General features: G+C 32.0%; 1 protein-coding gene across 1 annotated transcript; it reads right to left on the reverse strand.

Moving 5' to 3' along the window:
* Window positions 1–4,067: 4,067 nt before the first annotated feature.
* LOC107031579 (sulfoquinovosyl transferase SQD2) lies at window positions 4,068–10,188 on the reverse strand. Its single transcript, XM_015232997.2, has 11 exons — window positions 9,781–10,188; window positions 8,205–8,271; window positions 7,603–7,673; window positions 7,300–7,417; window positions 6,901–6,974; window positions 6,605–6,660; window positions 6,431–6,514; window positions 6,192–6,279; window positions 6,016–6,093; window positions 5,695–5,751; window positions 4,068–4,838 (listed from the first exon to the last, which is right to left on the reverse strand). Exons 1-11 carry the CDS (start codon window positions 10,110–10,112, stop codon window positions 4,343–4,345), a joined length of 1,521 nt encoding a protein of 506 aa, XP_015088483.1. The 5' UTR covers window positions 10,113–10,188; the 3' UTR covers window positions 4,068–4,342.
* Window positions 10,189–11,801: the final 1,613 nt, after the last annotated feature.

Below are 11,801 nucleotides of genomic sequence, written 5' to 3' on the forward strand. Positions count from 1 at the left end.
TATATATATATATATATATATATATATAATATGATTAAATACAAGTGTACCTTTCAAAAATTCAAATACAATCACATTTAAAAAAGAAAAATACACAAATAAATTCAATTTATTTGTATAAATTCACAATGAAGGCTAAAATACAAAAAATGAATAAGAGAGAAAGAAAGAGATATAAGAGCGTGAGAATAGAAAGTGACATGAAATATGTCATATATTTCGAATTAAACAAATTAATGGTAAATTTACCATATAATTAAAAGATTAACTGTGAATTGTAATATGTTTAAATTATAGTTGCATATCATATATATTTAGCACATGTTTGCTATGTTGTATAGTTTCCTCTGTTTTATTTAGGAATTAGTTATATAGGATTTAGTTTCAAATATTACTTAAGTCTTACCCCTCATAACGAACAAACGTATCGTATAGAATTTAATGTGCAAAGTGAAATACTTAAAGAAGCAACAAAAATCATTAATATGAATGATAAAAGAGAAAAAGGTGAAATACTTAAAAGTAGGAAAAAGAAAATGGAGGATATGCTCGTAACAACAACAATATATTCAATAAATTTTAATTAAGTGAAATTTCAAAAATATTAAACAAGATGGATTTACATTTTAGCAAGTCCAACCTTGTCTTTTTATCACGAGGATCAAAAGAGGATATAAAAATAGAGAATCAATAAAATGGAGAGTGTAGCCATCATTTTGAAAGAATTATGGAAGAAAGATACATTTTTTATTTTGAGAATGTATATTTATACACCTTAATTTTGTCTCAAGATTCTCAATTAGCAACTGAACACTCCATATCTTTTTTTATTGTGTCTCATGGACATTCGAATATAAATTTTTGAAGAATTTAAATAATTATTTTATAAGTTGAGCTGAAGTGTTCAACTGACACAATATGCTCCAAGTTGGAGTGTATAACGACCCTTTGATCGTTTTGAATACTAGATCTTTTATTTCATAAAAGACTCTTTCGATAGATTTTAAATAGGTATCTTGAACTATTCGTTATTAAAATTATAAAATTAGTGGGGTAAATTCAATAATTAATTTAGTTGATGGTTAAAGAAAATAACTTTAAAAATAGTAATAGACCATTTTCACCCCTTTTATAATTATTCATATAATAATTAGGGTAAAATTAATCTGGAAAAAAGAAAAGAAAGAGGAGGATAACAAAAAGCAGTGTGAATAAAAGAACATGAGCGATTCGACTAAATCAATCACGCCTCGTAAATCTTGTTTACATTGTGGGTTGTTTCATATCATGATATCAATTATTAAAATGTTAGATCTTTAACACTTTGTTGGGATCATTGTTACTCATTGTTAGATCTTTAACACTTTGTTGGGATCATTGTTACTCATTGTTTCATAATGTATTATATTGTATTGTGCTCTATTGTATTGTATTGAATGGTAAATATGATGTTTGGCTAGACTGTATTGTTTGTTATTGTTTAATAATATTTTAATTGTTTGATTTGATTTTATCGTACTGTATTGTATTTTATAAATTTACTAAAATATCCTTAATTATTCTATAGTAGTAGGTTGACTAGATTTAAATAATTAAAGGTAAAGGGTAAAATAAAATTTTGAAATATTATGTAAATACATAATCGGAAAAAGAAATTCAGTAACAATGGGAATAGAATTTTGAAATATTATGTAAATACATAATTGGAAAAAGAAATTCAGTAACAATGGGAACACACCAAATTGGTTGTTCTATAAAATGGGAGTTCTCATTGTTACGTAACAATGAAATTTGACAATACAATACAATACATTTTAAGTAACAATCAAAACAAATATTGTAGGTATAATAACGATATAATATAATACAATAGAATGAATAACAATGATCTTAACATAGTGTAATAGTTAGGGGAGACAAATAGTAGTCGATAATAATTGTCATAATGTTTGGCAACGATGAGATAATAATAAAAGAAAAAGAATGTAATTATTATAGAATAGACCAAATTCAATTCAGGCAAGAAATTATACTTCCTAGTTACTGGTATTAATGCCAATGACCTTTGATGTTCGACTTTTTGTGTGTATGTTATCAAATTATAATCCAAGTTTTAATTTATTGAGATATGTAATTAAATATTAGATGTATTATTTAATTTTAGTATCATTAAAGTTATAATAATTGGAGAAATTGAGACTTATTTTTGGACTTGAATAGAAAATTGATTATAGATTAGGATGGGTTATTGAATCTAGGCTTAATATAAATATAGCAATTGAGTGTCTATGGACTCATTTACTTACAAAATAATGCATACTTGATAGATTGGGAGCATTCCAAGACATCCAAGGAAGGAAAACAATTTGTGGCTTGCTTGACCTTGGTTCTTTAGTTGAGGTAGGTTATGATTTAGTTTATTTGATAGATAGACTCTTAATAGTGATTGATATGCGTTGAATGATATTGTGAAGTCTTCTATGTACTTGATTGTGTGATTGTGTAGCTTGATTGTGCGATTTGTGATTGGTCCAAAATCCTGAGACCGTGAAATTTATAATCTTGAGCCTCTCTATCGAAGTTATGCCTTGAATAAAGAAGGCTCGATAATATATTGTTAATGCAGTTAAAAGTGGTGATAATAAATGATAAATTCACAATATTATTGGATCGGAGTGTCACGTTTATACATGATATAATGGATCAGAGTGTCACGTTTTGACACTGTATAATTGGATTGGAGTGTCATGTTCCGACAGGTTATTATTGGATCGGAGTGTCACGTTTCGACACGGTATGATTGGATCGGAGTGTCACGTTCTGACACGGTAACATTAAAGGAAAAAGATATTGAATTAACTTAATGTACTCAACCTCAATAAACCCATTCCCCAAACAAGTGTGGCATGGAGGCGTGAGTCCTCGTGTGTGTGTTTCATATTGTGATTGAATACGTACTTGCTTCAATTGTCACTTGTTCATGTTATTTGTTGTTTATCACCTGTTAAGTGTTATAGTTGATTTTATACTATTATTCATTGCATATTAGTTACTATTTTGAGTTAGCCGTGATATCTACTCAGTACATGTTGCTCTGTACTGAGCTCTACTTGTGTTTTTCTTTATTTTCTTGTTATGGAGTGCAGCGACTGTACTAACATCTTTGACTCGCCCTCAGCTCTAACCAGTCTCAACATATCAACTTCAAGGGTGAGCTATTCATTCGAGCTTGTGTTGGATTCTCTCGATCATGACCTGATGTCCTTAGTTTTCGGACACAAAATACTTTATTTCATTTAATTTGGTGTCTTTGATACTCTTAGACTTAGTATTTAGAGATTAGATGTCCTTGACGTGACGACTTTCAAGTTTTGACAATGACATATAGTAGACTTTAAGGGATTTGTGTTTCTTACTTTAATAAGATTGAGATTCCGCATTATGGTTTGTGTTTCGTAAGTTTAACAATTAATATATGTTGGGTTTTCGATTCCTTGTTTCGCCCACCTAGGAGATTAAGTGTGGGTGCCACTCATGACTCGTTTTGAATCGTGATTGAGTGCTTACTCATCAACGAAGAGTCGTGACCATATTTGTTTATGTACTATGCCAAGAAGAAAATGTTTCAAGTTAAAAATCAAATGTTTTGAAAAAATTGACCACCTCAAGCAATTCCTGCATATTTGAAGCATTACAAATTGAGAATTTTAGTAGGTAATTGATGCATAGAAATACAAGTTTAATGTCATATTTTTATCCACCTTTTGGGCTTTTGATCAAAATTACTACTCTTACAAGGGCACTTATTCTGAATAATTTGGATAGATATTACTCATACAAAATAACAAAAGAAGTATTTGCTTCAACAGGAATCACACATGAAGAGATGAGAGAACTATTTAATGCATAAATATAGGTCTTGAATCTATAAATGGTGATATCGTTGAAACTCACATGAATAAAATGGTGGTGAGATAGACAAAATGAAGAAATGTCAACCAAGTATCGTAAGTAAATTGCTCTCAATTATCCAATCATTGGTTATATGAGACCCTCAAGAAAATAGCTTCATCTCAAAAAAATTAAGTACATGATTTGATTCATCTTGAGAGTAGAATATGCAGCTCACTAAATTCAAACAAACTTACATGTACATGAGTTTAATTTAAATAGCACAACAAACCTAGTTTTGAGGTCTACATTGTACAATCAATTGATAGCAAACATCATAATATATTTTCAAGGCAATATTCTACAAACGTATCTTGATGCAAAGCTATGAAGGATACACCTTACAAAAAGCATAAAAAACAAGCTTTATGCTTTCAGAGAAAAGGATCTATTACCTACAGTCGACTTCTGGAGCTGCGAATATACGCTGAAACAACCATTGAAATGGTCTCAGGAATTGTGCTTTTTGCTTCCGACAGAACCAAATGGCTGCACTGTACTGTTCGTTACGAATTGTTCTTGTTGCAGCCTTCCAGTCATATTTCTCCATTTCTATGCGTGCAGCTTTTCCCATGGTTTCTCTCAATTCTGTATCGCGCAAAAGAGGCACTAGTTTACTCATGCAGTCGTCAAGGTCCCCAGGAGTAAACAGATATCCAATCTTGCCCTGCTGATCATCAGGAATGATGTCTGGAACTCCCCCGGCACGGGCAGCCACTACAGGAAGCCCTGATGACATGGCCTCCAAAACGACGAGTCCCAATGTCTCTGACTCTGAAGGCATAAGAAAAACATCTCCACTGGCATATGCTTGGGAAAGCTCCTCCCCTAGTAATGTACCTGTGAACACGGCTGGCATGCCCTGGAACATTTTCTCCAATTCCTCCCTACAAGCATGAACAGAACGATAATTTTACAACCTTTGATAAACAAAAGAAGAATTGGTAGAAATCCTTACGAGTGAGGCAAATCAAACCTGTTGTCTCATTATAATGTTGAGAAACCATGAAGCATTTTTCTCGAGATTATTTCTTTTAAAAATTGAGGAAATTCATATTATAAACAACATCTTCAAGGTATACATAATAACATCCTTAGTCAATTCAGCCCCCCGCTCCTTCCCCTTCTACACTTAATTCAAATTCGCGGCATGCACCTACCACAAGTTCAGAGTTGTACTACCTTTACCGTCAAACCAGAGCCAGGGGGACATTCGAGAATAGATTCTTGCAAGCAAACAGCCATGCCTTATCAGAAAAAGCTGCTGGCGTCGCATCGTAAGAGTCTCAGCAATATTTAACTATTATTTCTGCCAAGAAGGTAGATTATTCACTTTTGACAAGGAAAATACCAGAAAATGAATTCACCTATATCATGATCACACATCAAGTATCTATAGAGGACCAGTCAAAGTGACTGAATAATGTGCTGAAGTCTACTTCTTACTTGTGTTATCTATCACATTCAATTAATTAACACATGTACTCCTTAACAAACGAGTTCCTTTGAATTTTTTACCGCACAACCTAAGTAACCATTCTCGTGATACTATTAAGAACAGGTAAATAACCCCTGAAGGGTCCAATCACGTCTTGGCATGCTCTAAAACTGCCATCCACAAAAGTTCGTAGACTGAACATTGACTATGGCACAAGAAACAAGATTTGGTGACTTTCTTAGCAAAGAACAGAAAACAGGCTGATGTTCCAGAAATAAAGAAGCAAAACAATCATTGTAACTCACCTGTATGGCCCATCTCCAATAAAAGCTATCCGAGCACCTGGAAGTCTATCCATTACCCTGTTTCAAAGTCATTCTCAAATGTCATGTGCAAGTTATCGACATATTAATTTGACAAGCACATAATGTGCTTGATACAATATATTGCCCAGAAATCGCAAGTACATTTCCCCCACATTGATGAAGGAAATTATTTTGTAATGCTGCCCTGAGATGAATTTAAATGGTGAACATGAACAGTGAGGAATCATATAGACGATAGACGATTGTTTGAGACTGAGGCATAATAATTGTTATTGTATACTATTGAAGGAAGAGTTGTACCTTTTGAGGAAATCCAAACTCTTCTCAACTCCAATTCGTCCAACATGAACTATCAATGGTTTATCAGGTTCTCCACCACTTATTGTGAATAACAGCAGGAGAAAAGAAGAAAGAAAAATCAGCACATACTAATGATTGCTTCATACTGGATCAAATTTTCAGATAAAAGATCCTACCTAAGTCTCACTCGCATTTCATGAGACCGATATTGGGGGTGGAAGCTCACTGAATCGACACCCTTATTCCACAAACGTATTTTATTTGCTGAGAATGAAAGAAAAAGAGTGACCAACTTGTATAGGTAAAGCATCTGAATCCAGCAAAACAACTGCTTTGACAGAATAAAGAAGACTTTTCTATCCGATCACTATTAACAAAATGAGAGCCATTGACTAGTTCAAGTTCTTCCTATTACCTGATGTTACCTTATAAGCTTCCAGATCCTTTGCAATAGCAGCAGATGGCACCAATGTAAGATCAGCCGCTCTATGTAGAAACTCTGGTGACCAGTAAATGTATCTTAAGTAGTATCAAGAAGCAGAGAAGTAAGAGAATAGCTAATTGATAAGATATTTCTCAACTGACATACTTATAACCATCCACATTGGTTGAACCAGCCAACTAAAGGTGTATCTCGGTATGTACCTAAAGAATAAGAATGAGAATCTAAGTACTTATCCAAAGAGAAAAGAAATGTGAATAGGATCAAAGTAAAGCCCTCCGATAATATTGTGTAATTGTTCTTGAAGAAACTTCCGAGACTTATTGCTTAGTATTCTCCACCAGGAAGATCAATGTCAGATAGAACTTATGTTTCATGGTATTTAAGATATCAAATTTTCCTACGTGGATTTGAGCTAAGAACTTAAGGAGGAGCAAACTTACACTGGCACATGTGTGTGGTAAGACATTACAATCGGCACAGACAGAAGTTTTGCAATGATAAGAGCACCAAATACCTAAAACAAGGAAAAATAAGGTTATACAAGACAGGAAGAAAGCTACAAACAACAACAACATACTCAGTGTAATACCAAAAAGTAGGGTGTGGGGACGGGAGAGTGCACGCAGACCTTACCCAACCTCAGAGGTAGAGAGATTGTTTCCGATAGATCACCAACTCAGGAAAAGAAGTAACAGAAGTACAAGAAACAATAGATAATAACAAAAATAACAGATAGTAACATACTATAATTGAGGTACAAGAAACAACATATAGTTACAGAAATTGAAGGACAGCAACAAGAACATAACTGAAAAGGAAAAGAGCAGCTGAAAACTTACCATTATACCAGGAGATGATGCATGTATGATATCAGGCTTGAATTGTGCTACCTCTGAGATTATTCTAGGGCTGAGAGCAAGTGAGAGAGGTACTTTCGCGTAGCAGGGGCAGGGAAAACTGCAAATAAAGGAAAAACATCAAGAAGAAGCTTTCTTAGGGGATAAGAAAAGCTCCATATATTGACAATCTTTTCATAATCATGGAGTCCTCAACCTCAACTGTTTGATTGTAACATAGAAAAATGAGTGATTTTAATTATTTAAACAAGGAAAGGGAAAACTAGTAATGGTAACAGTTGCAACCTTCGTGATCCTATCAACTTTGCCCCATAAAATTCTTCAGGTACTCCTTCATGTGTTGTCACAACCATAACCTGCATCACAAATGCACAAGATCTGTTCAGCAGTTGATCATCAGGAGTAAATCACCTTTGCTTATACCATACATACTGCTTCACTTAATAGACTATATGAACTATGCCTAGGGGTATATTTATGACAATGGATATCTCTGAGATATTACTATTAAAATAAACATTAGCTTCAATATGTATAGAAAAAGCATATCAAAATTGATTGACATTACTGGGAATCTACCTGCCAAGGTAGGGTAAGGTTTGTGTACAGTCTACCCTCCCCACCCCCGACAACACTTGTGGGACTATACTGGGAATGTTGTTGTGAACTTGCTTGACATTGGTTCAGGTGAAAGAAAATAGAAACGGTCTACGAATATTAAATTCTTTATTGATATAATATCATAAAATATTCATTGGATTTAATAATATGAACATGGCAATTACACAAGCAGATCATTACGTTATTATCATGTCATTCAGGGCCTACCAAAAGAACACAAGCAGACATCATAAACTAACAACATCATTGTCAGACACAGAAAGTACCTCATCCCCCATTTCTCGGAGGTATTTTATAAAATTTTGGAACCTGTTCTTATATCCAGAAACATACCTGTATCACACAAAAGGAAAACGATGGTTATCATCAATAATAAGAAAATTCAAGAAGAAACACAATCATGCATAAATCTTGATCATAAAATATGAAAAATTCAGTGTAGAGTTAATTTTCTAAAACTAGAATCTTTCTTGTCTAAAGGCATATTTGCATATGCAAATGTACAGGTAAAGGTAAAATTTTAGTACTGGAGAGGACAGTGGAGACTCTCAGAGAAAGATCTCTCCCCAACCCCACCTAAATAAAAAAAAAAGAAGATGAAATAGGTGTCGCTTATAAGGAATATGAACTAGAAGGAGGAATACACTTAAGTCTATCCAAGGTTGAGGTCATCTATTTTGAACAAAAAATCATTCCAGTATATGACATCAAGATGACGTTTGATATTTTGCAAATCTCATGAGGATCCCTCTAAGTTGTGTAAGCTTAAGGAACCATGCAGGGACAGTGAAGAGCCAAAATGTGGCGAAAAGCAATTAGCTTCATGTAGTTTAGCCGTAATGAGCATGATGAGCACTAGAATAGTGAATTTTACCTAAGAAGTATTTGTTCATAAGAAGAAATGAGAAAGAAAATACCACATTATGATCCATCAACACCACATTGCAGAGTAAAATTGATACTTGTCAACACATAATGGCAATCAACTTAGCTAAAATAACACAGGAATTCCAATACGATGAGCATATGATACAAAATACCACCAAGTAAGAAGAGTTGAATGCAAAATGCAAAGCAGAGTAGTGGCATTTCCCTAAAATGCGACTCACATAAGATAACTAACAAAGCTACTCATCGTAGGAGGAACAGATGGTTAGTCATCAACTCCTAAGCTGCAATATCAGGTAGCACACATGAATACTCACATATGTATTAAAAATATATGGTCAGCAAGTATGAATACACTTCCACATAACAGCAGAGAAATGAAATAACAATAATAATAAGGCATTATACATAAACAGACACTCAAAACTTGATCTCAGGTGACAAGTAAGAACTCCAACTTTTAGTTTGCTCATCTAGACTCCTCAACTTCATCAGTTGAACACTCCAACTTACTAAATCATCACCTAAGACATCTCAAAAATTTATATGTCATGTCAGCATCAGTGTCCACGAGACACAATGGGGACGAGTTGGAGTATTTAGTTGTTAGTTGCGACCGAATTGAGGTCTGACCAAGTTTGACTGTCCATTTAAGTACTATGCCTAATCATAATATAAGCATATATATATAACACCCCACATCCAAAAGTTCCTTTAATTCATAGTCATAGAGCTCATAAACAATTCAAAAGAAAGGGATCTAGTGGATCAAAAAAAACTGAAGTCAAACATATCAAACATAAAGAATCAAGAAACTAAAGTTTACTAGCAAATACATCTAAAGCCAACAACTTTCCTATTTGGGTAATAATTAAAAATTATACAAGAAAATCTTACACACACACAATAATATAATCAAGAATTGGGATATAACAAATTTTAGTATTTACTCACGAAAAAGGAGAAGGCTCAACAAAGAGAGCAATACGCCTAGGCTCTTTCATCTCAGATTCAAGTAAAAGAGGAGGATACTCTTCTTCCTCTTCATCTCTGTACTCAGTAATTGTCATCTTACTACTAATTAAGGCTCTTTTCTTGATGGGTTCTCTTCTAAAACTCTTTTCACAGGGTAAAAAAGTGATCTTTTTGGAAATTAATCTAATGGGGTTTGTTCTTGAAGTAGAAAAGCAAGAAACTTTATATAAACTAGAGGTGAAAAAGGAACAAGAGAAAAATGGTTGTAAGGAATCAGACGGTATAAAGAGAGAAGAAGTAAAGGTGGACATGTTAAGAGTTGTCTAATGATGTTTTATAATATACTTAAGGTGGGAGAGTTTTTTTTTCTTTTTCGGTGGAGTGATGTTGTTGGATTTTGTTTTTCACGTGATATTTCGATATCTATATTGTCATTCAACTAAAATAAAATCTACATCGAAAAGTAATATGATAAGAAGATAAAGCACTCCGTAATAAATGCGATTTTATAAAAAAGGTCAAATTTATACGATAAAATATCAGATTAAAAAATAAAATACTTTTTAATAAAGATAAATTTATATAAATATTTATATTAAAATGTATGCTTAACTAAATTTGAATTCACAATAATAAAATTGAGGAGCCAATGAGAAGGAGACTCTTAAGGGAATATTCTTTTTTAGAGAAGGGTGGAAATGAGGAATAATTGGAAACTATGAGTAGCATATGCTTATTTAGAACCACAAATATGAGCCTTAATTCATTAGATGTCATTTTCAATGTGGGGTTTGATTTTATTTCTTATATTATAAAAATGTTGAAGGTTGTGAAATTGAATATCTGGCATTTAATGGAAATTTTATATTTTTGTGTGGTGGAGAGATTTAATTTGTAATTCTTTACAAATTTGATTTTAATTTTATACCTTTTGTATAAGAAGGTATTATTTTCTTACATAAGAAATATGTTTATTTCTCTAAATAGGAAATTTACAACTTCCCATTTTTCTTTTATTTCAATTTAAATTGTTGATCATGATAGATTATTGTATAGAAAATATAAAATTTCTAATTTTATGGTATAGCAAATTTTTTAAAATTGTATTCCGTAGCAAAATTTTACTTTGCTACGGATGTGGCTTCTGTATATTCGTGCACTGTGAAATTTTCTCAATCGTAAAATTGTGTATAAAGCTTTAATTTGTATATATGATCTTTTATATAATTGTATATTCAAAATATGTATATAAATGAAAAGATAAAGTACATGTACGTCATATACATATTCATATTGATGTTCTTGTTACTATGTATAAGTATATGAAACTGTTGACTATTTATTGAGATTTGTAAGTTATATACATATGCCTATTTAGTGTTTTTTATGAACTTTATAAGTATATGAAACTATTAAATGTTTATACGAATTTGTATATTTATATAGTGCAGGTTATTCTGTGTATTTATTTGTAATAAGTATATGTATGTATAAATTATTTTAGGTTTGTAAATTGTATATTTGTGTAAAACTTTAATTTGTGTATATAAAGGTGTATATGAGTATATAACTTGAAAATGTGTATAAGTGAAAATTGAAGTGGTTAGAATTTGTATAAATATATATTCTGCCTATTTAGAAAACGATGAGAACGTGTTGGAGAATTAAAATTTGAAATTGAATTTGTGAAGATTAAGAAGAAAATGAAGGAATGAGAAAAAGAGATCGTATAAAATAAAGAAAAAAAAAATTAAGGTCTTACTTATTAAAGAAAATAACTGAAATAATAAAATCGTATTTAATTTAATTATTAATTTATCATTCTCTACTATCATCCCTATAGATTATTTCCTATGTATGGTTGTGTGCTTTTGAGTTTCAATATTGGAGATATTGAAAGCATATGCTATATGCTATATAGGATTCTATTAACAAAAAAATTGTATAAATATTATTTAAAATGAATTTATAAAGGGTACAAAAGCAATTGTTTTCCACAT

The sequence above is a fragment of the Solanum pennellii genome, chromosome 9 (genome assembly GCF_001406875.1).
Source record: "Solanum pennellii chromosome 9, SPENNV200".
Classification (NCBI taxonomy): domain Eukaryota; kingdom Viridiplantae; phylum Streptophyta; class Magnoliopsida; order Solanales; family Solanaceae; genus Solanum; species Solanum pennellii.